The 27,220-nt window shown below is 43.7% G+C and overlaps 2 protein-coding genes across 6 annotated transcripts; one reads left to right on the forward strand and one right to left on the reverse strand.

Moving 5' to 3' along the window:
• Positions 1–159: 159 nt before the first annotated feature.
• samd14 (sterile alpha motif domain containing 14) lies at positions 160–20,429 on the reverse strand. 3 transcript variants are annotated; one of them, XM_026362055.1, is made up of 11 exons: positions 20,067–20,429; positions 5,927–5,976; positions 3,642–3,799; positions 3,409–3,525; positions 3,142–3,328; positions 2,569–2,668; positions 2,363–2,431; positions 2,112–2,268; positions 1,276–1,398; positions 947–1,102; positions 160–345 (listed from the first exon to the last, which is right to left on the reverse strand). In XM_026362055.1, exons 2-11 carry the CDS (start codon positions 5,961–5,963, stop codon positions 190–192), a joined length of 1,260 nt encoding a protein of 419 aa, XP_026217840.1. In that variant the 5' UTR covers positions 5,964–5,976; positions 20,067–20,429; the 3' UTR covers positions 160–189. The 3 variants fall into 3 exon arrangements, with proteins under 3 accessions (XP_026217840.1, XP_026217849.1, XP_026217831.1); XM_026362064.1 differs by lacking the exon at positions 20,067–20,429 and adding an exon at positions 6,696–6,764; XM_026362046.1 differs by lacking the exons at positions 5,927–5,976; positions 20,067–20,429 and having other exon boundaries at positions 3,642–4,706.
• Positions 20,430–22,327: 1,898 nt separating this feature from the next.
• On the forward strand, positions 22,328–24,179 carry LOC113160033. 3 transcript variants are annotated; one of them, XM_026357071.1, is made up of 3 exons: positions 22,328–22,401; positions 23,089–23,191; positions 23,401–24,179. In XM_026357071.1, exons 2-3 carry the CDS (start codon positions 23,118–23,120, stop codon positions 24,071–24,073), a joined length of 747 nt encoding a protein of 248 aa, XP_026212856.1. In that variant the 5' UTR covers positions 22,328–22,401; positions 23,089–23,117; the 3' UTR covers positions 24,074–24,179. The 3 variants fall into 3 exon arrangements, with proteins under 3 accessions (XP_026212856.1, XP_026212847.1, XP_026212865.1); XM_026357062.1 differs by lacking the exon at positions 22,328–22,401 and adding an exon at positions 22,701–22,996; XM_026357080.1 differs by lacking the exon at positions 22,328–22,401 and adding an exon at positions 22,724–22,776.
• Positions 24,180–27,220: the final 3,041 nt, after the last annotated feature.

Raw genomic sequence — 27,220 nt, forward strand, 5'->3', positions numbered from 1 at the left:
ATTTGTCATCTTCCAGGACTTTTCCAGGACTGGAAAGCTGTGTCAGATATTTCCAGGATGTGCAGAGCTTCTGTGGGTGTCGAACATTCACTCCTGCAGATCTCTGCTCCTTTTTCTTTCTGTTCCAAACTCTGTGAACAGTCAGAGTTTGTCGTCCTCGGCGTCCCTCCCTCTCTGCAGTGCTGCTCTTCAGTTCCTGCGCTGCTCTTGGTCTTTCCTCCGCTGTTTTTCTTTCTGTTTCTCCAGTTTGTCCAGAGCTTTTCTCTCCTTCTCTGCAGCACTTTGGATTTCCTTAATGCGACGCTTCAGAATGCTCCGGTCAGATGAACTGAGCACGCCCAGACCCTGCAAGAACACAAAGAAGAATGAGATGTGGCGAAGAAGAGATAAGACACCTCAATTTGCATTTCACAGCAGCGCAGCGACAACAGCGCTGTTACTATGCTGTCTATCAGGTAGAGTGGGGGTGTGATGCATGTCGAGAACACGAGGGTCAGTGCAGATGTTATGTTTGAATGTTGTTAAAAAACTGTGAACTTGTCCTTTAAACTTTATTTTTGTAGTTCCCACTCCAGCCACCAGATGTCCTCCCAAACCCTCCTCATCTGTGATCAGCCCACTCTCCCGGACACCTGCCAGACCTGATCCAGACTTGAGACTGTTTTGAACCTCCTGCTGTGTCTGGATTGGGGTTCATGGATGACTGGTCTACCAGCTGACCCACAGGAAAGCAACATGTTTAGTTTTTTTCTCCAGGTGTAAATACATAATAAAACACTTGATTACAACTGAATTCCTGCATTTATTAAAGTAAAAGAACAAAAGCGTAAAGTATGAGAAGTGGGGCAGCAGCACTCTGAGCTGAGATGAAGTCATTCGTTGTTGAATGACGTGTGTGTCTCTGTGTAATTTATAGTGTCTGTATCTTCATCCTCCTCCTCCTCACCTTCAGCTTGCTGCCGTCCAGCTGCAGCAGCTGTTCTCCGTCTACGTCTCTTGCACTGAATTCTGGGACGTACTGATCCATGTTGAGTCCTCGCAGCCACTGACAGACCTGCTGAGTCGTCCACGAGGACACGAGGCAGGACGGCTCGTCACAGGGCTGGAGGGAGGAAGAGGGGGAGAGGGGATCATCACCCTCACAACTGGTTTGTGTTTCTGAGATTTGACACTGTGTCTGTGTCTTTCTCCACTGTCTCCTGTCCCTCGTGTCCCTCTCCCCTCATCCCACCCCTGAGCTAGTGAACAGTATTTTCAGGTGAGGGTGTGCGTTACCTCGTCGGAGGACTGGGACAGGGTGTGGTACGGATGGGAGGATCTGGAGGAGGAGGAGTCCACCGGAGGAGAGGTGGAGGAGGAGGTGTGAGGAGGAGAAAACTCTTCACTGAGCGCCGACTCCTGCAGGACACAGAGACACAGAGACGGTTTACTCTTTTGATTCTGTTCTTCTGTTTTTGTGAATTTACACTAATCGAACCGAGAAGGTGAAGATACACAAATCAGTAAATGGTAAATGTTCTGCACTTATATAGCGCTTTTCCACCTAGCTGGTACTCAAAGCGCTTTACACTGCTTCTCATTCACCCATTCACACACCGATGGCAGAGCTGCTATGCAGCTGACCTGACTCACCGGGAGCAACTAGGGGTTCAGTATCTTGCCCAAGGACACTTTGGCATGTGACGTGGCAGTTGGGAATCAAACCACCAATCCTGTGATTGGCAGTCAACTGCTCTACCTATTGAGCCACAGCCACCCCAGAACGGCTACGGAGGACGAGAGCTTTATTTTAGTCTCTGTCCGTGTGTTATGAACAGCAGCACCGTCTGAATGAAAACCGTCTGATACTGATGAGCTAAGCTGCTCACGTCACTGTCAGAAACGTCACAGTAGAGTCCCAGTTGGCATTAGTGCCTCCACTGGAAACGTGAACCTGCACCAGTGCTGCTGCAAGCGGTGTATGATCGTATGATGGCCAGAGAGGTCCCCGATGTTTCGGTCTGGGTCAGACTCTGGAAGCACCTGTTAATTTTAAAAGTGTTTGACATAAGTGAATTTCAAATATGCTTTTTACTCCAGGAGGAGTAGGACCATCCGGGTTTGTTCTGTACCTGTGAGTGGGATTTCCGAGGTCTCGGGGAACCCAGTGGGGGGATTTTGGGGGAGCAGGGGGGAGTCCCGGAGGACGAGAATGACCCCCGTCCTTCAGTGAACCATGAGAAAGGGACAAATGATCCAGAAGAACGAGACGGGCTCTCAGACGGCTCTCTGAGGACCGAGGAGGAAACAATTGATTGGTTGGTTGTGTTCAGATGTTAAATGTTAAACTTTTGAATGGGAGTTCTGCATGTGATGAACCCACCTGCTGCCCACAGAGAGCCTGTTGGATTTATCTTTCCTCACCCTGATGTATGAACGTCTGAGAGTCACCCTGAGAGACACAGAGACAACAACTTAAACAGAACCTTCAGATTCCATCGGCTTAAAGTTGAAACCGGCTTGTTGCTTCAGTTTTCAACAGCTGCTGTGAACAGAGGACGTTACACACAGAAGCAGTTTGTGTCTCACCCCAGGTCCAGGAAGCGTCTCTTGGTTTTCTTATCAAAGACAACGGTTGGACTCCCGGGATCAGCCGGACTGGTGTCGCGGCTCGTATCAGACACCAACACTGACACACACAGACACATCAACATGTTTAATCAGTGTCGGTTGTTTGTGACAGATTCAAGAAGCAAACAGAGGAAACACAGATGTGTTCAGGTGTATGGACACATACTCTGTTTACTGGTGTGTCTCCAGATGTTTGCAGGTCAGGTTTTTAGGTGCAGGTGAATTCCAGGTGTGTGCAGATCTTTGTGTAGGTGTGTTGCAGATGTGTGTATTCACTATGTTGTTGACCATCCTGTTCATTCTCATGCATGCAGGTGTATTTGCAGGTGTGTTTCTAAGTATGACTACAGGTGTGTGAAGGTGTGTTCTACCACCTGTGTCCATATTCATTCATGTGTGATTTCAATCTGTGTTTCCAGGTGTGTGAACCTTTGCTATCAGGCCATGTGTTCCTCCTAACTGGTATCTACAAGTGTCATCACAGGTGTCTACAGGTGTAGGAAGGGTGGGTGTGTTTCCAGGTGTGTCTACCTTCACTGTCGGGCCTCCTGTTCCTCCTCATGTAGACAGGTGAGCATTCGGAGGAGGGGCAGGATTTGGAAGGTGAACTGCTGAGTGCAACCAGAGCCTCCTGAGATGTGGCATTGGTTAGCTGGTGGTACCGCCCCCGTGGTGGAGCAGCCAATGATGCACTTCCGTCCTCTGGCGAGCGACGCACCTGAGAAACAACGGCTGGTTGTTTTTCATCATTTTTTCACTAAGGCGTAAACACCTGTCCTGAGATCTCATTGGTCTCACCAGTGAGGTGTCAAAGGAGAAGCCGGGGCTTCGAGCTGACAGCAGCGAATCAGGGGAGGGGGAAGAACCTCTCATGGTCAGGTGAAGAGGTGAGCGGGCGGAGTGTATGGTACTGTCCTGAAGACACACACACACACACACACACACACACAATCTAATGTGAAGATCCAGTGGAACACACCTGCTCCTCCTCCACCTGTGAACCTGTTTATGGACCTTGAATAAACCCCCACCTTCCTGTCCAGGCTGTCGTCGCCCTCTGTCGAGCTCACGCTGTCACGGTAATGGGACCTGGAGGGCCGGTGCCGCCGGGTCTTGACGGACAGCTGGGCTCGGCCCTTCTGGATGCTGTTATCCAGCAGCTCGGTCTCTGGGATCGCCTGGTTCAGGTCTGAAAGAAGAACAGACTCGTCTTCATCCCAGAACATCGCATTGATCCACATTCAGAGATTCCTGATTGTCCTGGGGACCAAGGAAGCTGCAGGGGATTTTGGGGGATGAACTGTGACCCCGTCTCTCAACAGTGACTTTGCTCAGATAAAAAAGGATCTTTGGTGAGAGAAACTTTACAGATACTAAACCAGACGGTAATCTTCAGTGTATGTTGTTTACCGATTGTTAGGAGGATGAAGATAAAGTCTGCAGCAGCTAGGATTAACTTGGACAGATGTAAAAACAGATGTTTGTCAGGTGTCTTGTTCCTTCAGTTAGTGTTAGGGTTAGGGTCGTACTCCACTTCACCATGATGAGCTCCTCTTCCCACCATCAGGTGTTCAACATGACGACCATAACACTGAAAACATGCTGAGTCAGCTGATCCTAGCTTCACCTTAATAACCAGCAGCAGATGTTTGATTGTCTTTTACCTTTAAATCTGTTGTTTAACTGGGATTGATGTAGCTGCAGTTCCTCTAGTGACCACTAGATGCTGCTTAAACACTGAAGTGAATATTTATGTCACTTTAGATTTGTTACTCTACATTAGTACCCCCACTCCTACCCCCAGGATTTATTATTAGTCCAAATGATTGACTGGATTTACACTAAATTCTAAACGATTTATTATGACTATTAATCTACATCTTAATATTCTTCTCACCTTTGTTGTGTTTGTGATGTACTGATGCTCTCGAACCTAAAGTGGAAATATTCTGGGTTCAGTATAAAGACTTCCTCGCTCTCCTCCCCCACACTAAGCCGACAGCGGTTTATTTCCCAGGGGGGACACAGAGGAGAGGAGGGGGGGATTAAAAGGAGTGGGAGGAGATGAAGAAGAAGAAGAAGAAGGCCAGAGAAGTGGAGAGAAGAGGAAACAAACAGAGAATTAGTGAATCAGAACATGGAGAGATGGTGGAGAGAGAGACGAGAGAGAGACATTAACTGACTACTGGGAGATGTAAAGAGAGAGAGGGGGAGAGAACAAATTATGTTAGAGGGGGGAGGATGGAGAGACGTTATTAGAGAAGAAGATAGAACCTGATCAGATTGTTCTAACGTCACAAAAACCAGCAGACTAAAAGAAACAAGGCAATAACAATAAAATATGGATTATTGAACCTGGGATGGGGGGGGGGGGGGGGACTCTGTAGTTCACCCTGCATTATTCTGTGGGGGTGATGAAGCTGTGTATGTGTGAAAGCGAAGGGTGGGGTCAGGTGTAAAGACCACATGAAGGTGGAGGATCAGCAGCAGTCGATCGTTTTGTTTATAGTTTTAAATTCTTCCTTCACGTTTCTCTTGGTTATTTTGTCTCCTAACTGGGATCTGAGACTTTCAAATGAGTAATATTAAGACATGTGGGGGGGTCACCTGACCAGTCTGGCTCTGGACCTGGTAGATGAATCCACAATTGCAATTTCGTTGTACTGTTGTACCAAGTGTGACTGTACAATGACAATAAAGCTTTATCTTATCTTAATTATAAGTGTCTAGAATCCAATTACCTGAGGAAAAGGTGCAGAACACAGAAAAAATAAGTTATTTTGCAGCATGGTCCTGGTTTCTGTGGTCTGACCACACTGAACAGCTGTTTCTGCTGCAGAGCTCCAACTGGATGTGTTTCAGTCACATTCCTGTTTACGCCGAGTGGTAGATGGAAATTCTGATGTGCAATGTACAGCAGGGCTCAAAACAATTAGCTACAAAGTAAGTAAATAGGGAAGTATTGGTATACAGTTTGGATAAATAGAATAGTGGAGAGAGGGTTCTGAGTTCATCTGTGGAGGTCACTATCCTTCAAAATAAAAGCAGTAAGATTAAAAACAACGTAAATCCTCTAAACAGAAATACAATTTATTATGTAGAAAACAATAAGTTGGTCTGTGATATAAAACAGAGAATTCTCTGAATCTGATAAGAAGATTGCACTCAGTCATTGATTAGTTGTGCCTGTAAATATTCAGAAGGGGGAGCTTCATTGTTCATAAAGATGCTTTAGAGTGAACCCGTGTGACGTCTTCATTGATTTTCTCCTTAACCTGAGCTGTGTGTTTGCTATGCAGTTTCCTGTTAGACTCACCGAACACATTGTCTGTATCGTCCAGGCCGGCAGACATAGTTCAGCAGTGACTGCAGAGACACAGAAACGACAGAGTTAAAAGATGGATCACTAAAACATATCAGGACATTCAATGAAGATTTAGTAAAGAAGCTCTTTTTGATTTAAATATTTCCAGGTTTATTGTGGTATTCTGACACATAAGCTTCAAGTACTCACACATGAACCCCATGAAGGTCCATTTGACAAATGCTCATCGTATCATCACATCATAAATCTAATTGTTAAGTCTAAGAATTCGGCAGTATTTGGTTTTATTAGTCTGATTCTCAAGCAGTAGTACATCGGAGAAATATGCAGAAAGCTTAGTTACTTTGCTCCACTCATGAACTGGACTGATCTGGAACAGTTTCAGTCTCAGTTGGGGGCACAGCAGGGTCAAAAAGACTTTACTAAGTCTACCAACCAAACCAGCACGTTAAAGGTTGGTCCCATTTCAGCTCCCTCTCCTCCCCCTCGGCCTCTCAGAGTAGTCGAGCTCTGAAAAGCCTCATTAAGAATTCAGCAGCGAGCACAGACTGATGTTCTCTAAAGACAACAGAGTCCTGAGGTAGGAAGTCAGCAGCAAGAGGTCAGGACTTAGCTGGTTCCGCTGACCCACTTCACTCAGGACCGGAGAAAAAGGATTTTGTTTTGATTTGGGACGACAATGGAATGAAAGATGATGATGATGATGTTCAGATGAAGAGATCTCAGCATCAGGTCCAATCATTGTGGAAGCCTCACATACCTCAGATAGTGATCACTCAAATCACAGTATAGAGCTGTCACTGGAGCCACAGTTTCACACACAAACGAGGACAAGATGGACGGTGACCTACAAAAAGAAGGCCATGAAAATGATCAGACCATCTCTGAGCAGCTCGACAATCTGTGACTACACAGATCAGTTGTACAGCAACATACTGAGTTAGATTAGACCTGTTCTTTGTTTTAATATTTGAAATATTCCAAAGAGTCTTATTTCTTTTGATTTATTTTATAAAACTGTAGGTTCTTTTCTCTAAACTCAAACTTAACCGGTATCAAGAGAAAGGTGACATAGGCAACTAAAGTAGAAACATGCCAAAGTGGGCAGGAAGCCCAGGAGAGAGGCCATCTGCTGCCTCACCCTGCAGCCACAGTGAGAGCAGGAAACAGATGGACGCTGGTTACTGAAGCTGAAATAAAGGAACCAATAAAATAATAAGAGACGGTGAAAAAAACAGGAAAAAACAAAAAAACAAAAAAGAAAACAAGCCAGAGATCAACATGTTTCAGTTTTTCTGTTCAGTATCGTCATCGCCACAAAATACCAACATTAAAGTCTTCGTCCTGTTAATTATATCTGTACTACTAACTGTATCTGTACTATTCACTGTATCTGTAGTACTAACTGTATCTGTACTATTCACTGCATCTGTACTATTCACTATATCTGTACTACGAACTGTATCTGTAGTACTAACAACTGTATCTGTACTATTCACTGTATCTGTAGTACTAACTGTATCTGTACTATTCACTGTATCTGTACTATTCACTGTATCTGTACTATTCACTGTATCTGTACTATTCACTGTATCTGTACTACTAACTGTATCTGTACTATTCACTGTATCTGTACTATTCACTGTATCCGTACTATTTGTTGTATCTGTACTATTCAATGTATCTGTACTACGAACTGTATCTGTAGTACTAACTGTATCTGTACTATTCACTGTATCTGTAGTACTAACTGTATCTGTACTATTCACTGTATCTGCACTATTCACTGTATCTGTAGTACTAACTGTATCTGTACTATTCACTGTATCTGTACTACTAACTGTATCTGTACTATTCGCTGTATCTGTACTATTCACTGTATCTGTACTACTAACTGTATCTGTACTATTCGCTGTATCTGTACTATTCGCTGTATCTGTACTATTCACTGTATCTGTACTATTCACTGTATCCGTACTATTTGCTGTATCTGTACTATTCACTGTATCCGTACTACGAACTGTATCTGTAGTACTAACTGTATCTGTACTATTCACTGTATCTGTACTATTCACTGTATCTGTAGTACTAACTGTATCTGTACTATTCACTATATCTGTACTACTAACTGTATCTGTACTATTCACTGTATCTGTACTTTTCGCTGTATCCGTACTATTCACTGTATCTGATCTTCCAAGATGGCGGCGCGGCAGTAGCTCGCAGCGGCCTCTCCGGAGACCAACAATGGTGCTATTCGTGGTTTTCCTCGTTTTTAGCACGACCACACACACAATTATGAACACCAACAACAGTTGTGTTCAGGTTTACGATCGCCAGACGCTGCTTCGACTCAGGTATAATGCACCGACCAAGCTGCATGATGATCTGCAGGACGACCTCCGCAACCTCAGGTTACGACCTCGGCCACGAACACCAGGCCCCCAGTCTCCGGCCTTGCCTGAGGCCGGGCGAAAGGACATCGGAAGCGGTGCTCGAGGAAGCGGAAACGCGGCAAACGGGCGGGTGTCCGGGCAAGGCTAAGTGCTAACCCTAGCCGGCCGGCTTTACCGTCCATGTTTTTAGCTAATGTCTGCTCTCTGGACAATAAACTGGACTACATCCGACTACAGCGAACTACGCGGCGTGAGTACAGAGACTGCTGCGTCTTTGTCTTCACTGAGACGTGGCTCAGTGAAGACCCGGGCGCCGCCATCAAGCTACACGGCCTAACCGCGTTTCGAGCCAACAGGAACCCAGCTCTGTGCGGTAAGAGTCGCGGCGGTGGTGTGTGTGTTTTTATTAACACGGACTGGTGTAAGGACTCTGTACTGGTTTCCAGCTACTGTTCACCACTTGTGGAGTTTGTGACTGTTCGGTGCAGACCTTTTTATTTACCGAGGGAATTCACCACTGTTTTAATTTTTACATCCCTCCTGGCGTTAATGCCAGAGAGGCGTTGGGTGAACTACATGGAGCTATCAGCGACGTGCAGAACGCCCAACCTGACGGACTGGTCATCATTGCCGGAGATTTTAACCATGTAAATCTGAAGTTAGTGCTCCCTAAACTCCATCAGCATGTGGACTTTGCAACGAGGGGGGAGAACGCGCTGGATCGTGTTTACACTAACATCCCCGGCGCGTACCGAGCGGAGCCCCGCCCCCACCTCGGATACTCAGACCACATCTCTGTTATGCTAATTCCAGCATACAGACCACTTGTTCGACGCTCCCAACCGGTTCTGAAGCAGGTAAAGACCTGGCCAGCAGGAGCCATCTCTGCTCTTCAGGACTGCTTTGAGTGCACCGACTAGGACATGTTCAGGGAGGCTGCAACCACCGGTGATTACGTCAACTTGGAGGAGTACACATCATCAGTGACCAGCTACATCAGCAAGTGTGTTGATGATGTGACCATCTCCAAGACCATCACTACACGCTCCAACCAGAAACCGTGGATGACTGCTAGGGTGGGTCCATCAGAGAGGCGAAGCGCGCGCACGCCAGGAGGATCCACGGCCACTTTGAGGACAGCGGAGACAGCCGGCGCATGTGGCAGGGCATCCAGGCGATCACTAACTACAAGACAACTCCACCCGTCTGTGATAGCGATGCCTCCCTCCCAGATGGTCTGAACGACTTCTACGCCCAATTTGAGGTACACGGTAGCTAGGAAATCCACCCTTCCCTCAAATGATCAGGTACTCTGTCTCTCCACAGCCGACGTGAGGAAGACTCTACGCAGAATCAACCCATGGAAGGCTGCTGGTCCTGACAACGTTCCTGGCAGGGTCCTCAGGGAAAGCGCAGATCAGCTCGTGGATGTCTCTGATTCACTGACATCTTCAACATCTCCCTGAGCAGCGCCGTTGTTCCTACATGCCTCAAGTCAACGACCATCGTGCCGGTGCCGAAGACGTCTACTGTCTCCTGCCTCAACGACTACCGCCCTGTTGCACTCACACCCATCATCATGAAGTGCTTCGAGAGGCTGGTCATGAGGCACATCAAGTCCCAGCTTCCACCCTCACTGGACCCTCTGCAGTTTGCATATCGTCCAAACCGTTCCACGGACGATGCCATCACCACTACTCTCCACCTGGCCCTCAGCCATCTGGACAACAAAGACACATATGTTCGAATGCTGTTCATAGACTTCAGCTCAGCATTCAACACCATCATTCCCCAGCAGCTGATTGGGAAGCTGAGCCGACTGGGTCTGACCACCTCCCTCTGCAACTGGATCCTGGACTTCCTGACTGGGAGACCCCAGTCAGTCCGGATCGGGAACAGCATCTCCAGCACCACCATGCTGAGCACTGGGGCCCCACAGGGCTGTGTGCTCAGTCCACTGCTGTTCACTTTGCTGACTCACGACTGTGTAGCGATGCACAGCTCGAATCAGATCATCAAGTTCGCTGATGACACGACTGTGGTGGGTCTCATCAGCAAGAACGACGAGTCAGTGTACAGAGAGGAGGTACATCAGCTCTCAGCCTGGTGTAAGGCCAACAACCTGTCTCTGAACGTTGGGAAAACTAAAGAGATGGTTGTTGACTTTAGAAGAGCAAAGAGTGACCACTCTCCACTGAACATCGATGGAGCGTCAGTGGAGATCGTCAAGAGCACCAAATTTCTTGGTGTCCATCTGGAGGAGAACCTCACCTGGTCACTCAACACCCGCTCCATCAGCAAAAAGGCCCAGCAGCATCTCTACTTCCTGAGGAAGCTGAGGAAAGCCCATCTGCCGCCCCCCATCTTGACTACATTTTACAGGGGAACCATTGAGAGCATCCTGAGCGGCTGCATCACTGCCTGGTTTGGGAACTGCACCGTTTCGGATCGCAAGGCCCTACAACGGATAGTGAGGACAGCTGAAAAGATCATTGGAGTCTCTCTCCCCTCCATCACGGACATTTACACCACACGCTGCATCCGCAAGGCTACGACGACCCCACCCACCCCTCACACCCAATCTTCACACTTCTGCCATCAGGGAAGAGGTTCCGGAGCATTCGGGCCCTCACAACCAGACTTTTGAACAGTTTCTTCCCCCAAGCCATCAGGCTCCTCAACACACACACAACAAACTGAACCGAGCACACACACACACTCTCTAGATTTGTCATGTTTCCATCTTTCAGTTGTAAATTGTATTCATTTCAGCTAATGGTCGCTGCTGTTTTGTGTTTTGTGTTCTGTCTTCTGACGTCTGTCTGCACTTTTTCTTTGTGTTCTTGCACTGTTTGCACTAGGTTGCACAGGATGCACTTTATGTGTTTTGCTAGGACAACTTAGCAGTCCTCAGCCCCATGTTTGTCTTGTTGCCGTTTTATGTAGCACCATGGTTCTGGAGAAACGTTGTCTCATTTCACTATGTACTGCTTCAGCTATATGTGGTTGGAATGACAATAAAGCTTCTTGACTTGACTATAGTACTAACTGTATGTGTACTATTCACTGTATCTGTACTATTCACTGTATCTATACTACTAACAGAATCTGTACTATTCACTGTATCTGTACTATTCACTGTATCTGTACTATTCACTGTATCTATACTACTAACAGAATCTGTACTTTTCGCTGTATCCGTATTATTCACTGTATCTGTACTATTCACTGTATCTGTACTATTCACTGTATCTATACTACTAACAGAATCTGTACTATTCACTGTATCTGTACTATTCACTGTATCTATACTACTAACAGAATCTGTACTTTTCGCTGTATCCGTATTATTCACTGTATCTGTACTATTCACTGTATCTGTACTATTCACTGTATCTATACTACTAACAGAATCTGTACTTTTCGCTGTATCCGTATTATTCACTGTATCTGTACTATTCACTGTATCTGTACTATTCACTGTATCTATAGTACTAACAGAATCTGTACTATTCACTGTATCTGTACTATTCACTGTATCTATACTACTAACAGAATCTGTACTTTTCGCTGTATCCGTATTATTCACTGTATCTGTACTATTCACTGTATCTGTACTATTCACTGTATCTATACTACTAACAGAATCTGTACTATTCACTGTATCTGTACTATTCACTGTATCTATACTACTAACAGAATCTGTACTTTTCGCTGTATCCGTATTATTCACTGTATCTGTACTATTCACTGTATCTGTACTATTCACTGTATCTGTACTATTCACTGTATCTATACTACTAACAGAATCTGTACTATTCACTGTATCTGTACTATTCACTGTATCTGTACTATTCACTGTATCTATACTACTAACAGAATCTGTACTTTTCGCTGTATCCGTATTATTCACTGTATCTGTACTATTCACTGTATCTATACTACTAACTGAATCTGTACTATTCACTGTATCCGTATTATTCACTAAACAATTCATTCCACATTTCTTTTGTTATATTGAATTTTCTTGTTTTTCCCTTTTTAAGTATCCGTACTATTCACTGTATCTATAGTACTAACTGTATCTGTACTATTAACTTTATCTGTACTATTCACTGTATCCGTACTATTCACTGTATGTGTACTATTCACTGTATCTGTACTTTTTCGCTGTATCCGTACTATTCACTGGATCTGTACTTTTTGCTTTATCCGTACTATTCACTGTATCTATAGTACTAACTGTATGTGTACTATTCACTGTATCTGTACTATTCACTGTATCTATACTACTAACTGAATCTGTACTATTCACTGTATCTGTACCATTCACTTTTTCCGCTTCTTGGAGGACGTGCGTATTTCCGTCTGAGAGCATCAGCTGGATTTCTAAAAACTCTACACAACATTTCTACAACTCAGGTACGTTAAAATGACTAATATTGAGCTTGTTCAGTGTGTGGAGTGCAGGATGTTCAGACCATCTTCCTCCGTCGTTAGCGGTAATTTTACCTGTGACAGGTGTGTGTTAGTTAGCACTCTGACGGAGAAGATAACAGCGTTAGAGGAGCGCATCCAGACTTTAGAGAGGGTTAGAGAGCATAACAGTAGTGTTATTTCCGTAGTGGACAGTCTGGGTGCCGCAGGCGGAGATAGCCAGTCCCCGACTCTGGCATTAGAGCCCTCACAGCGGGGCGAGTGGGTGACGACTCGGCGGCATACTCGCGCAGCCAAAGCTAAGGCTAAGGCTAAAGCTAGCCCACCGGAGCATACCACCCCCGCGCTTCACGTGTCCAACAGGTTTGCCCCCCTCAGTGATTCACCCGCTGAGAAACCTGGAAGAACTCTGGTCATAGGAGATTCATGAGACACGTGGAATTAGCCAGACCTTTAGGGGCTCCAGCGGCTGTGGTCAGGTGTATCCCGGGGGCCAGGGTACCAGACATTGAAGGCAATCTTAGGGCCTTAGGACAGCATAGCTTTTCAAAGAACGTGGTACATGCTGGAGCTAACGATATACACCTTCGTCAGTCTGAGGTTACGAAGAATAACTTTAAAGAGGTGTTTAAATTAGCGAAGGCGATGTCCGAAGTGGTAATCTGCTCTGGCCCCCTCCCAATGAGACGAGGTGACATAACCTACAGCAGGTTATGGTCGCTGAACCGCTGGATGTCCAGGTGGTGCTCCGAAAACAACATGGGCTTCATAGATAATTGGAGTCCCTTTGAGGGCAAACCTGGCCTGTTAGGGCAGGACGGAGTCCATCCCACTCGGGAAGGTGCTGCTCTCATTTCTTGCAGTATAGCTCATAGTCTAAGATCAGGCCTAGCTAGTCGCTGACTACCCAGAGTCCAGGCCAGGGAGCAGACAAACAGGCTAAACCAAGTGTCTGCTAACTGCACAAAGTCGTCATTCAGGGTTCAACATATTGAGACTGTGTCTGTTCCTCGAACTAAACAAAAAGTCAGAAAAACCCAAAAAGTATGTTTTAGTAATTTAATTAACATACAGACCTCAAATTCAGAGCACACTGATTGTGCAGCCAGCACCTCTGATCTGAAGTTAGGACTGTTAAATATTAGATCTCTTACATCTAAAGCTCTTACTGTTAATGAAACTATCACAGATCAGGAGTTTGATATACTCTGTTTAACAGAAACCTGGATTAAACAGGACGAGTATGTAGCTTTAAATGAAGCAACTCCTCCTGGATACAGCTACATTCACCAGCCTCGTCTGACTGGTAGAGGAGGAGGTGTCGCAGTTATTTACAATGATAAACTGACTATCGTACAAAAGCATGTACACAAATTTAAAGCTTTTGAATGTCTTTATAGTAACATAACAAGTATAGATACAAATATAAAGTCTGCTCAGCCGATCCCGCTAATTATCATTTACAGACCCCCGGGGCCCTACTCTGAATTTCTTTGTGAATTTGCAGATTTCCTTTCTAACCTAGTTGTTTCTGTAGACAAAGCGTTAATTGCTGGAGATTTTAATATTCACTTTGAGAATCCAGAAGACCCTCTGAGAACAGCATTTATGTCCATATTGGACTAGCTAGGAGTAGATCAGTGTGTAGTAGGACCCACTCATAAAGCGGGTCACACCTTAGATTTAATAATATCCTTCGGTTTAAGTATAAGAAATTCACTTACGCACCAACTGTCTGAAGTTATCTCAGACCACTATCTTGTTTCAACTACAGTGTAATAATTAATAATGTATACTCAGCGCCGCGCTATCGCATTAAACGTACATTTACATCAACTACCGCACAGAGCTTTATTATTAATCTCCCAGAGTTATCAACTTTGATTGGATCATCGTCTGACCCTACAGAACTAGACCAGGCGACTGAATATCTCGAGTCGTCATTATGTTATACCTTAGATAATGTAGCTCCAGTTAAAAGAAAAGTCATTAGACATAAGAAACTCGCTCCCTGGTATAACGATGACACGCGCGCCCTAAAACAGACTGCTCGAAAGTTAGAACGTAAATGGTGCCAAACTAAATTGTCAGTATTTCAGATAGAATGGAAGGAGAGCATCTTGAACTATAAAAAAGCTCTTAGTGCAGCTAGATCAACGTATCTCTTCACTCTTGTAGAAAACAACAAAAATAACCCTAGATTTTTATTTAATACAGTAGCCAAATTAACTAGAAAGAAGACCACTGCAGATATCTCCACAACAACGTTGTGCAGTAGTGAGGACTTCATGAACTTTTTCAACAACAAAATTGTAAATATAAGGCATAAAATTCAAGCTTTAAAACCAGACAATTTAGTTGACACAGGTGACGAGCTAACCTCAGCAGATCAGTACCTAGATTACTTTACTCCTCTTGAAGAGAATGAACTAATTTCACTCATCTCTTCTGCAAAATCTTCAACCTGTACATTAGACCCTATACCGACACACAGATAGTGCCAGAAATAATAGAACCCCTGCTGACAATCATAAATTCCTCACTCAGCTGTGGGTATGTCCCAAAGTGTTTTAAATTATTAAACCGCTAATCAAGAAACCTGATCTCAACCCCTGTCAGCTGTCCAATTACAGGCCGATATCAAACCTCCCCTTTATCTCAAAGATTCTCGAAAAGATAGTAGCTGGGCAGCTATCCTCGTATCTTCATAGAAATAACATACACAAACTCTATCAGTCAGGATTTAGGCCTCATCACAGCACAGAGACGGCACTTGTTAAAGTAGTAAATGACCTCCTATTGGCCGCTGATCAGGGTAGCGTCACTATGCTTGTGCTACTCGACCTCAGTGCAGCTTTTGACACCATTGACCATAGTATTCTCCTCCACAGACTAGAAAATGTTGTTGGAATTAGGGGAACGGCCCTCTCCTGGCTTAGGCCCTATTTGACCGATCGTTATCAGTATGTAGATCTAAATGGCGATTACTCCACATGCTCTCCAGTGGAGTTTGGTGTTCCACAGGGTTCAGTTTTAGGCCCCCAGCTTTTTTCCCTCTACATGCTTCCTCTGGGCAACATCATCCGTAAACATGGTATTAACTTTCATTGTTATGCTGACGACACACAGTTATATGTTTCATCAAAACCAGATGAGATCAAACAGCTTAATAAAGTTGAGCAATGTGTAAAGAATATACGAGACTGGATGCTAATTAACTTCCTTCTGCTAAATCCTGATAAGACAGAAGTACTAGTTATAGGATCACCTGCAGCTAGAAGCAAGATGTTAGACCACACCGTAACTCTAGATGGCCTTTCTGTTACATCTAGTGCAACAGTAAAAGACCTTGGTGTGATTCTAGATTCCAGTCTTTCATTTGAAGCTCGTGTAGATAATGTCACCAGGACAGCTTTCTTTCACCTCAGAAATATTGCCAAAATAAGGAATATTTTGTCACTAAATGATGCAGAAAAATTAGTCCATGCTTTCATCACCTCTAGGTTGGACTACTGTAATGCCTTACTGTCTGGCTGTTCAACCAGGTGCATAAACAAGCTTCAGTTAGTTCAGAATGCAGCAGCGAGAGTCCTCACTAGAACCAGAAGATATGAGCACATCACGCCTATCTTATCTACACTTCATTGGCTCCCCATGAAATTTTGCATTGATTTTAAAATACTACTTCTGACATTTAAAGCATTAAAAGGTCTTGCGCTGCAGTATCTAAGTGAACTGCTAGTGTCTTATGATCCACCACGCCTACTTTGATCAAAGGATGCTGGCTGCCTGTCAGTACCTCGTATCATAAAAACTACAGCTGGGGGCAGAGCCTTTTCTTACAAAGCGACAAAGTTATGGAATAGCCTTCCAAATGGCGTTCGGGACTCAGACACAGCCTCAGTGTTTAAGTCTAGGCTGAAAACCTATTTATTTAGTCAAGCATTTTGTAAATAGATCTGGGAAGGACTCATGGACGTAGAGCATTATGGTAAACTGGTATGTTTAGATGCTGTCTTCCCAACTCTCACTGATCACTCAGGTTTGTTGATGGTGAAGTGTTCGGTTGCTCTACATCCCAGGGAGCCCTCATGTCCGTGTTTCCTTCTGGCCCACCCTTTTAGTTAGGCTGTCATAATTAGTCCTGCAGGAGTCCCTGCTGCACTATTCTACATATACATTCACCTCAAACTTTATCCGACTGTGAATACAACTAACTGCCATCTCTCTCTTTCTCTCCCTGTCTATTTCCCTCTTCCTGTCTCTCTGTCGAGCTACACGTCATTCCACCCTTTGCCCTCTGGACCTGTCTGACTCGTCCTGATGCCCAACTTCTGGCTGGAGATCTCGTCGCCTGGATCCACCGTTTGCCCTTTGGGATGCGTTTGGAGACTGGAGTTGGTCACAAGCTACTATGAAGTCGGTCTTGGCCTCGGTGGACGTCGGCAGCTGTTTTTTGGAGGTCTCGACTCAACGCTTGATAGTCCAGGAATGGAACAAGTCTGCCTGCAATTAACTAACTGGACTCCACGTTAACTTAAAAAGACATTAACTATTATATTGGACTGCCTGCTGCCTACATAGCATGTAATCACCCATATGAGGATGGGTTCCCTGATGAGTCTGGTTCCTCTCAAGGTTTCTTCCTGTTGCCTTCTCAGGGAGTTTTTCTTGCCACCGTCGCCCTCGGCTTGCTCATCAGGGACAATCTCATTTCATAATTCATACACATTCACTGTTCATGTACTGTTCTTTGGTTGTGTAAAGCTGCTTTGTGACAATGTCAATTGTAAAAAGAACTATACAAATAAAAGTGAACTGAATTGAATTGAACTGTATCTGTACTTTTCACTGTATCTGTACTATTCACTGTATCCATACTATTCACTGTATCTATAGTACTAATTGTATCTGTACTATTTACTGTATCTGTACTATTCACTGTATCTGTACTTTTCACTGTATCTGTACTATTCACTGTATCCGTACTATTCACTGTATCTGTACTTTTCACTGTATCCGTACTATTCACTGTATCTATAGTACTCACTGTATCTGTACTTTTCACTGTATCCGTACTTTTCACTGTATCCGTACTTTTTACTGTATCTATAGTACTCACTGTATCTGTACTTTTCACTGTATCTGTACTTTTCACTGTATCCGTACTATTCACTGTATCTATAGTACTCACTGTATCTGTACTTTTCACTGTATCCGTGCTTTTCACTGTATCCGTTCTATTCACTGTATCTATACTACTAACTGTATCTGTACTATTCACTGTATCCGTACTATTCACTGTATCTATAGTACTAACTGTAACTGTACTATTCCCTGTATCTGTACTATTCACTGTATCCGTACTATTCACTGTATCTATAGTACTAACTGTAACTATACTATTCACTGTATCCGTATTATTCACTGTACCTGTACTATTAACTGTATCTATACTACCAACTGTATCTGTACTATTCACTGTATCTATAGTACTAACTGTAACTGTACTATTCACTGTATCCGTATTATTCACTGTACCTGTACTATTAACTGTATCTATACTACCAACTGTATCTGTACTATTCACTGTATCTATAGTACTAACTGTAACTGTACTATTCACTGTATCCGTATTATTAACTGTATCTATACTACCAACTGTATCTGTACTATTCACTGTACCTATAGTACTAACTGTAACTGTACTATTCACTGTATCCGTATTATTCACTGTACCTGTACTATTAACTTTATCTATACTACCAACTGTATCTGTACTATTCACAGTATCTGTACTATTCACTCTATCCGTATTATTCACTGCACCTGTACTACTTACTGTATCTATACTAACTGTATCTATACTATTAACTGTATCTGCCCCTGTTCCAACACACACTGACTTGTTGTCATGTTTCCACTTTATAATCAGGGTTTATTTAGTTCAATGTTCTCATATCGATCATTTAAACTTGTAGAACTTCTATAAACTCATTTAACATGAGTTAAATCATGTGACTCTCTGCTTCATGTTGTGCAGCTGTTTTACCTGTTGTCTCGTCCGTATCACGTTATATCACATCGACAGTTTCAGGTCATGTTGCTTTCTCCTCAGATCAGATTTAAATTTCTGTTTTATCATCTCTGTCTGGTTGTATGTGAGATTTTCATGTCATACGATGTTCTGAAGTTTGTGTGTATCTTGTATTATGTTGTGTGTTTCTCACAGTAATATTGTAGCCCGTCCATGAGTTGTCAAGTTGTCTCGTTCTGCGATCTCATGTGTTCATATTGTTGTGTTGATTTTTTTCATCATGTTTGACTTGTCACTGATTTTGTTTCATGTTGTGTATTTGTTTGTGGTGAGTCGTTTCTGTGTGACCATATCGTGTGTTATAAGTATATCACGTTCATATCATGTTTTAATTTCTTTACCTGTTGGTTTTTTTTTAATTTCATGTTGTTTTTATTTTCTCTTGTCAGATTGTGAGTCATTGTCACTTCAGTTTCATGTCCTTTCATTTAGTCGCTGGTCACATCATTTAGTGTTGCATTGTGTCATTCTTGTCATTATGTTTCATCAAGTGATATTTTATATCTTGTTGTCCTCTCACGTCATGTTGTGTCTGATCGTCCTGATTTATATTAGGTTATTTCCTTTTAATCCCTTGTCATCTTGCATCCTGTCTTTTCTTGTGTCACTTCATTTACTCTGTTCATTTTGTTAATTCCATTTCACTGTTTTAGTGTTGTCTCATTTCTGCTATTGTTTCCATTCAGTGTAATATCATGATGTGTCATGTCATATCTTAGGATCCATGCAGTTACTTCATGTCATGTCACGTTTGATATTTTGCCTCTTGCTTTGTCCTAGACTCCACTCACAGCTGCTTTGAACAACATTCTCAACTAAATGACCATTAGATTGATCTGTTATCTGCTTCTCAGACTGGGTGGAGATCAGTGTGTCTGTCTCACTCACACACACACTAATGAGAAAAACACTGACAACAAAGCACAGCTCCGTCTCAGGAGACTGGAGCTCGAGCAGGAAAATGCACCGTCAGAATGGGGGAGGCAGAGGAGGGAGAAAGATGTTAGACAGAAGGAAAGACATGAAAAGATGGTGGACGAAAAAAGAGATTAAAGCAGTGATGATAGAGGTGCAGAGGGGAAGAGGAGACAGAGAGAAAGATGGGGGCAGATATGATGACAAACAGCAACAGAGAGAAGAAGGGAGGAGAGAGATAGGACTGAAAAATCAGGCAGGTAAACAAACAGACAGATAAACTCACCTTTATCTCTCTCTCTCTCTGACGGTTGTCATTGCACGTCACCCTCGCTCTCTCTCTGTCTCCACCAGCAGCCAGTTAGTGAGGACCGCGACTCCCAGGGTTCCACAGGGCTTCACTCCACGCCAGGCAACAGTCTGGGCTGCAGCAGGAGGATTGTGGGTGTTGTAGTTTGTGTTCAGGATGTTCTGCTCCTCTGTGGATCGGCTGCTGACGAGTGGAGGCAGAGAGAGCGAATGCTGGCTCACTGCTACTCAGCAGAATACTGCAGCCTCCATCTGAAAGAGCAGCAGCAAGGACAGCTGAGACAGACTGAGGAGGAGGAGGAAGAGGAGGAGGGAGAATGACAGAAGAGGGGAGGGTGTGACTGTGCAGGGAGGAGAGAGAGGAATGGATAAAAAGACACATGCAGAGGAAGGAGCGTATTCAGGAATAAAACAACTAACTTTTGTCAATATGTAAACATCAGTATATCAATTTTACTAATGTAGAATTTGTTCAGAACAAAACAACATAACAGTCCATGGAAACCAACATCATCATGTAGGCTGAATTCAAAATCCCAGGGAAATTCAAAGTGAAAAATGAAAATCAGAAGTGTATTTGGTCCCTGGATCACTGTTTACACTCACCACAATATACATTATTTGGTGTCCCGGAGAATCTCCTCCAAGACCTGAATCAGAGCATCAATGAGCTCCTCCACCTGTACTTTGAGATGGTGGATGCACCAAGGTCTGCGCATCCCTCTTGGAATAAGCCTGCCCAGATCATCACTGAGCCACCACTAAACAAGTCATGCTTAATGTTCACCACAGCGTCGTCAGACTCTCTTACGCCTGTCACGTGTTCAGTGTGACTCTGCTCTATTCTGAAGAGAACGTGGCGCCTATGGTGGACCTGCCTCTTCTGGTTTCTCTGGTGAATGACAATCAAGCTGCACTGTGCTGGGCTGTGAGTAAAGGTTGTACTAGAGGGCCTCAAATCTTCATGCCACCTTCATGGAGTGGGTTCTGACAGTTTGGTCAGAAACATGTACACCAGTGGCCTGCTGGAGGTTCTTTTCCTGTAGTTTTCTCCTTGCACAAAGGACTAGCTACTGGTCCTGCAGGTGGATTGTTGTCCTACAGCCCCGTCCAGCTCTCCTGGTGTAACAACCTGTCTCCTGATCTACACAGTAAACCTTCATGTGATTGTACATATGGATGTGTCCTCTTGGTCTAACTCGACTATCTGCGTAACCTGATTGGTCTGCAGGTGCTGCCTCAATGGCCACCATACGTGAAAGCATTGTCTTTCTTTCTCTTTATTAATAAAGTGTTTTGAATCTTGAATCTTGGCTTACTGGTCGTAAACACTACTGCTTTAGGAGTTTGCTGTATAACAGTAGTGGGTAATGAGTGTTTTCTGCTGCTCTAACACCAGATGGCAGAAGAGGACAGTCTGTCTGATTCAACCACACACACATTCACACATACAGCACAGCACAAGTAGCACTGGAAAAAAAGGGTCAAATACTGTAACATGTAATTTATCTGTGTAAAGAAATGAACCATCAGTGCTGAAGGTATATCCAGATTTTAGAGCTGCACATGCTCCCATCCAAAGACCTCTTATATTCCAGAAGAATATTACTAAAGCTCACACTCCATCTATATCAACAGCATGGCTTCGCAGTAGAACAGTCCTGCTGCTGAACTGGTCTGCCTGCAGTCCAGACCTTCACCAACTGAAAATATTCGTCTCCCTCCAACAACTGGTCTCCAGATGTTTACAGACTGTTGTTGAAGGAAGAAGGGACGTTACACTGTGGTAAACATGACAAGGCAAACTGTTCAGCTCAGTGATACCACGATAGTGGAATGAGCTGCCTATCTCTGCACGCTCAGCCATCATAATTAATTAATTTAATTTACTTGTAATTTATTTTATTTTTTCTTGTGTAGTTAATATTGATGCTGTCCACTCTCTGCTGCTTTTCTATACTGTTGTCCTATTTAATGTCACCTTGCTGCTGTAAAGAAAATAATTTCCCCATCGTGGGATAAATAAAGTCTATCTTATCTTACCTTATTTGTCTGTTGATCTCAGTAATTACATGTCACAGTGTTTGTGTTCACATCAGGTCTGTGTGTGTAGGAAACCCTGGGGGTTACCGCTGTCAACGTTACCCTGTTAGTTTCTCTTTCACAGGTCGGGATTTTTGTTTTGGTAACACGTGACTCTGAATCAGCCAATAGGAAGCAGAGGTTTCCTCCCCCTCTCTGCATTAAAAGCTGAAGCTGATTTCAGATGTGAATCTTTTCTCATCAAACGGAGCTGTGATGATCCTCAGCAGGTAAAATGATAAACCTCATTTTTATCATTACATCAGTGTATTTCACACAGTTCACTAGGTAAAGATAGGTAGAAGTCCAACTTAAAGTTTGTTTCTGGAGCTTTCTCCCACATCCTGTGGTCTTGCTCAGTTAATGGGGGGGGGGGGGGGGGGGGGTTCAGGTGTCGTCATGTTGGTCATGTGGTAACAGGTACGAGGTGAGAAGAAAACGGCATCATCATCAGATTGAAAGTCAGATATTCAGAAGATAAACGGTTAAAATCTGTTCAACAAGTTGTTGGATTCCTGGTCACATGTTCAGCTGCATCTCTGTGTTTACTTCCTGTTTTGATGAGAGAGAGGACGGAAATATCTGTTGTGTACGGAGCAGAACAGGTCGGGTTTAGGGTCTGAGGGTGTGGACTGGGTCTCTGTGTTTGTATTGTGGACATTTACTGGTTTCATACACAGAGCTGAGCAGCGGTGTAGCACTAAAACCTGGCCCTGGACATCCACACATGAATCTGGTTCTTAGCGGTTAGGACCTCAGGATGGTTCAGGGTCTGTTCTCCAAGCGCTGGGACCCGTCACCGGACTCCCATATTTATCAAAGAGTGTATGATAAACTGTAGCTGGAGGAAATGTTGAAAACACGAGTCCACCTGCTGTGTCTTTCTCCTGATGAGTGTAATGTCTCTGCTTCTCCAGGTTGAGCAGCTGAACGTCTGTTTGCAGCCATGGGGAATCTGAACAACTGTCTGCTCAGGAAATCTGCTTGTAAAGAGATGGGAAAAGACCTGGATGCTATTGAGTGAGTCACTAAAATTCCACCAAGCCTCGTGATCCTTCTGTCGTTTTACCATTTAAAGAACAGTTCACAGTTAAACATACTAACAACCACCAGACTGATGAGTTCAGTCCTCGGGTTTAAGGACTGTACCCGTTCCATCGTGGTCGTGAGTTTCATGTTCTACAATAAAAACTTTACTAAAATGTTCTTTTCCACATTTTTTCCTGCAGCCAGATGTTTCTGTCGTCCAGAGTTAAACGCTGTGTGATGATGATGAAGACCTCGACCTTCCTCAGGTTTGCAGTGGACAACTGTCGGGATGAAGCTGCTCGACAGTGGTTCGGACGCAACTCTGAGTCGTTCTCCCAACTCACAGACGTCTACCTGTTCCTGAAGAAACGCATCGACGAGGAGGAAGCGAAGAATCACAGCAGCAACGTCCACATCGTCTTAGTGTCTCATGGAGAAACCAGAGACTCCATGATCCCAGCCAGCTGCCTGCTGCCTCTGTCCAACATCACAGACGTGCTCCTGGAGTCTCCCAGGACTCACTGGACCTCAGTGAGGAAAGCTGGAGACCAGATGATTCCCAACATCGTGCTCAGGCCTCTTAAACCATCAGAGAACATTGAAACCCACAGTCAGCCAGGAAGAAACTGCATCATCATCCCGTTCATCCTCCCAGGACAGAGCAGAGACCGTGTCCCGCTCTCCGTGGTCACCTTGGGCCTGGCTCTGGTTCTCCTCTCCTCCAGGTTTAAAGCCACCGTCCGTCTCTGTGCCTGTCTGACTGAAGCCTCTGCTGGACAGAGGTTGCATGGGGAGGGCGATGTGTTCTCCAGACGCTGGACAAATGTCCTGAAACATTTCATGGTCAAACATCGTCCACGCGTCTGCCTGTGATGGTGAATCCGTCATGATTTGATTATTCTCAGGACTATGGACAAACTAAGTTATTTTTTGTACATAATAAATTCAGTGTATATATAAAGTTTTTTAACAAAACCCACATTTGGAGCCTTTATATGAAATTAATTTATGAAATACGTGTTGTGTTAATGGTTTGATTTAATAATATTCATCTGTAGTTTCTATTTGCACAGTTGGTTTTAGTTGATCATGTTTCATCAATTGAACACGACTAAATATTTAAATCACTGGAATCAGCAGAGACTTGGTTTTAACTCCCAACTCAGTGGAAACATCATTAGTTTTCCAACAAGATCAAGAGATATGAGGTGAGACTAACTAAAGAAAACAGATCTTGGCGAACGATGATGGGATCAGAGAGGTCATGACAGGTCAGAAAATGATCAGCTGTTTGCAGTTAGCAGAGGTCTGAGGCAAAACGCAGCTGGTTATATACTATACATCATGAAGCTACAGCTTCTGCTAAACAGTGAAAACAGTGAACTCAGGTGACTTCCAGGAACTCTCAGGTGATGCCTTATTAGAAAACCAAACCTGCTCTACAGGATGATTGTTGAGCTGATGCTGAACACAAGACGACCAACACCGACCTGTCCTGTTCCTGTTGCTCGATTTTACTTTCTCTTACACAGAAACTGACACATGAGCCTGTTTCCATTTAGACACGTGAGATGCGACATCATCTCAGCAGCTTGTTTCCTGCTGTGGGAACCTTCAAACTTTAAACTCTGAGCTAGGAGATCATAGTTTTTACCTCCTCATTTCTTAACCAGCCAATAAAAGAACCGGAGCAGGCAACAGGACCGAACAAACCGTTATCACCTCATGGTGAAAACAAGTAGAACAGTTGAGACCAGGACTGAGGGAGACCACCTCCTCTGCTGAGAGAAGGTGGTCCTCCTTTACTCCTCTTCCCTGTGCAGACTGTGTCCACGGGCTGGTGGACTAGTTTCTGTGTCAGGTTACAGTTGCTGCTCTCTCTGTGCTTCTTTTTCTCTGTTGTGGAAGTGTTGCTCTGATTTGAAGAGTGATCCGAACCCTGCAACAACGTGCGGAAAATAGTGTAAACCAGAAAAGATTGTTGGTGCCACTTACTTATTAATTATAATTATTAATTGACATAAACAGTATTTTCTATTATTACACTTTACTTCCACTTTAGTCTCTTTCCAGACCGGGAGCCAAACTCACAACCTCTCTGTCCAGGCCGCAGTGAAGTCGGCACCAAAATTAGAGTTAGAACACTTACACTTTTGTGACCCGAAGGATCATTCATTCTGTCTCCTTTCACTGTTTCAATAATGAACAAATATCACTGTGGATAGTTTTTCCTAAAGAAGAAGCATAAACATGACATGACAGACCACTGTCTGTGCAGCAGATCGATTCTTACAGAAACCAACACCACCTCCCGGAAAATCACTCATTCTAATCAGACTGCTCTTTAATGATCAAGCAGAACAAGAATTATCTCCACTTTTGAATTTACTACAAGAAATAAAAGGTTTCAGACTTTGGTTTGATGAATGGTTTCAAGAATTTAATGAAAAAAGGCAGTGAAAACGTTTCACCATTAACGTCATAAGGTCAGTGTTTGTCTACAAGAATAATAATTTTCTGTTAAACATCAGAGAGAAAGGTGACTTTATCCCATTGATAAAACATGATAATTTACTTGTTCTTCTTGGTCTTCACACTGGACAATTAGGCACAAACCAGCTGTTCTTTTAATTAAACTGCAGCTTTGCCATCTCTGTCATCACCACAGATAAAAGTTGTAATGAAGTTGAACTAATGTGACTCCGTGAAAAAAAAGTTTTAGCCGAAACTAATAAAACAGCTTATTTGGAACAATTGTACACGGACACTGGTCCACAGTTGTAAACTGGGTTGATTTCTCACCAGGTCAGCACTCACCTGACGCACAGGTGTGTGTTACCTGTTATTTGGAGCTCGTCTCCAGCTGCACCCTCAAACATCCACCATTGACACTGAGGCAGCAGGTCTGGGATTCTGCGGGACGTCAAACCTCCAAATCCACTATCTCACTCACGTCCGACATCAAATTGCAGGAATTCACTTTATTTTTTCAGAAGAAAGAAAGAAAAAAGAAAATGAACCAGTTTTTATCAGTTTGACAATGAAACGTTCAAACTGGTTGAAAATGGTTTCCAGTTCATGACAATGTGGTTAAAAGAGTTTACCACAATCCAGTTGGACCAGAAGAACAACCCAGAGGATCAGAGCAATCTAATCCAGAGTGAACAAACTGGATTAGATTAGATTGGAGTGGGAGTTATATATATTATAAATATATTATAAATAAAATAACTCCCTATATATAATATATATATATAACAAACACTTGATTTGATTTTAAACCCAACATTTTATTTTTTTATGAAAAAAAAATAAGATATTACTATTTTTCGTGCAGTTTGAATCTGATGTTAAAAAGTCGTTTTTACAAATTAGTAACGTGAGCTCCAGAACCTGCAGAAAATGCTGATGTCAAGCTGTGTGAAGTCCATTTGTCATCACAGTCTTGTTGTCATTATTTCATTTCTTTTAATGATTTAATGATTATACCTCCAACACACCTGCTATTAGAGCTGGCAGTGGCTCTTGTCTCTGTGCAGGTCTTATCTTACTCTGATATTCAGTCTTTTAGCTTTTCTCCTTCTTCCTAATCTGGTGATGTCCTGTCACAGAACTCCTCGGGTCGATTCACTCGCTCCTGTTTCCTGTGTTCGTGTCTGTATGAATTGAATATTTTTGAAGTCTGAAGTCAAATCTCTGATTGGAGCAACACGACTCATGTCATAGCAGCTGCCACGACAGCAGCAGGTGTAGCAGCAACTGTCACGAATCTGAGGTCAGACTCCATGGCCCGAGACAACATGCTAGACAGAATATAGTTAGACTGACTTTATTGACAATCAAATAATGCAGTGAAAAATCCCACAGCCCAGAGAGTCGGTCGTCAGCTGGGCGTGATTCGGGGTGGGTTTGATTTGATTGAGAAGTGTTTCCATGGCGGCTCCTAAGAAGGCTGACCGGGATGGAGCCACAAGCAACCAACTTCACAAGGGGGTTAGCGATGCCTGTTAAAGGTGCAGT

The sequence above is a fragment of the Anabas testudineus genome, chromosome 8 (genome assembly GCF_900324465.2).
Source record: "Anabas testudineus chromosome 8, fAnaTes1.2, whole genome shotgun sequence".
Classification (NCBI taxonomy): Eukaryota; Metazoa; Chordata; class Actinopteri; order Anabantiformes; family Anabantidae; genus Anabas; species Anabas testudineus.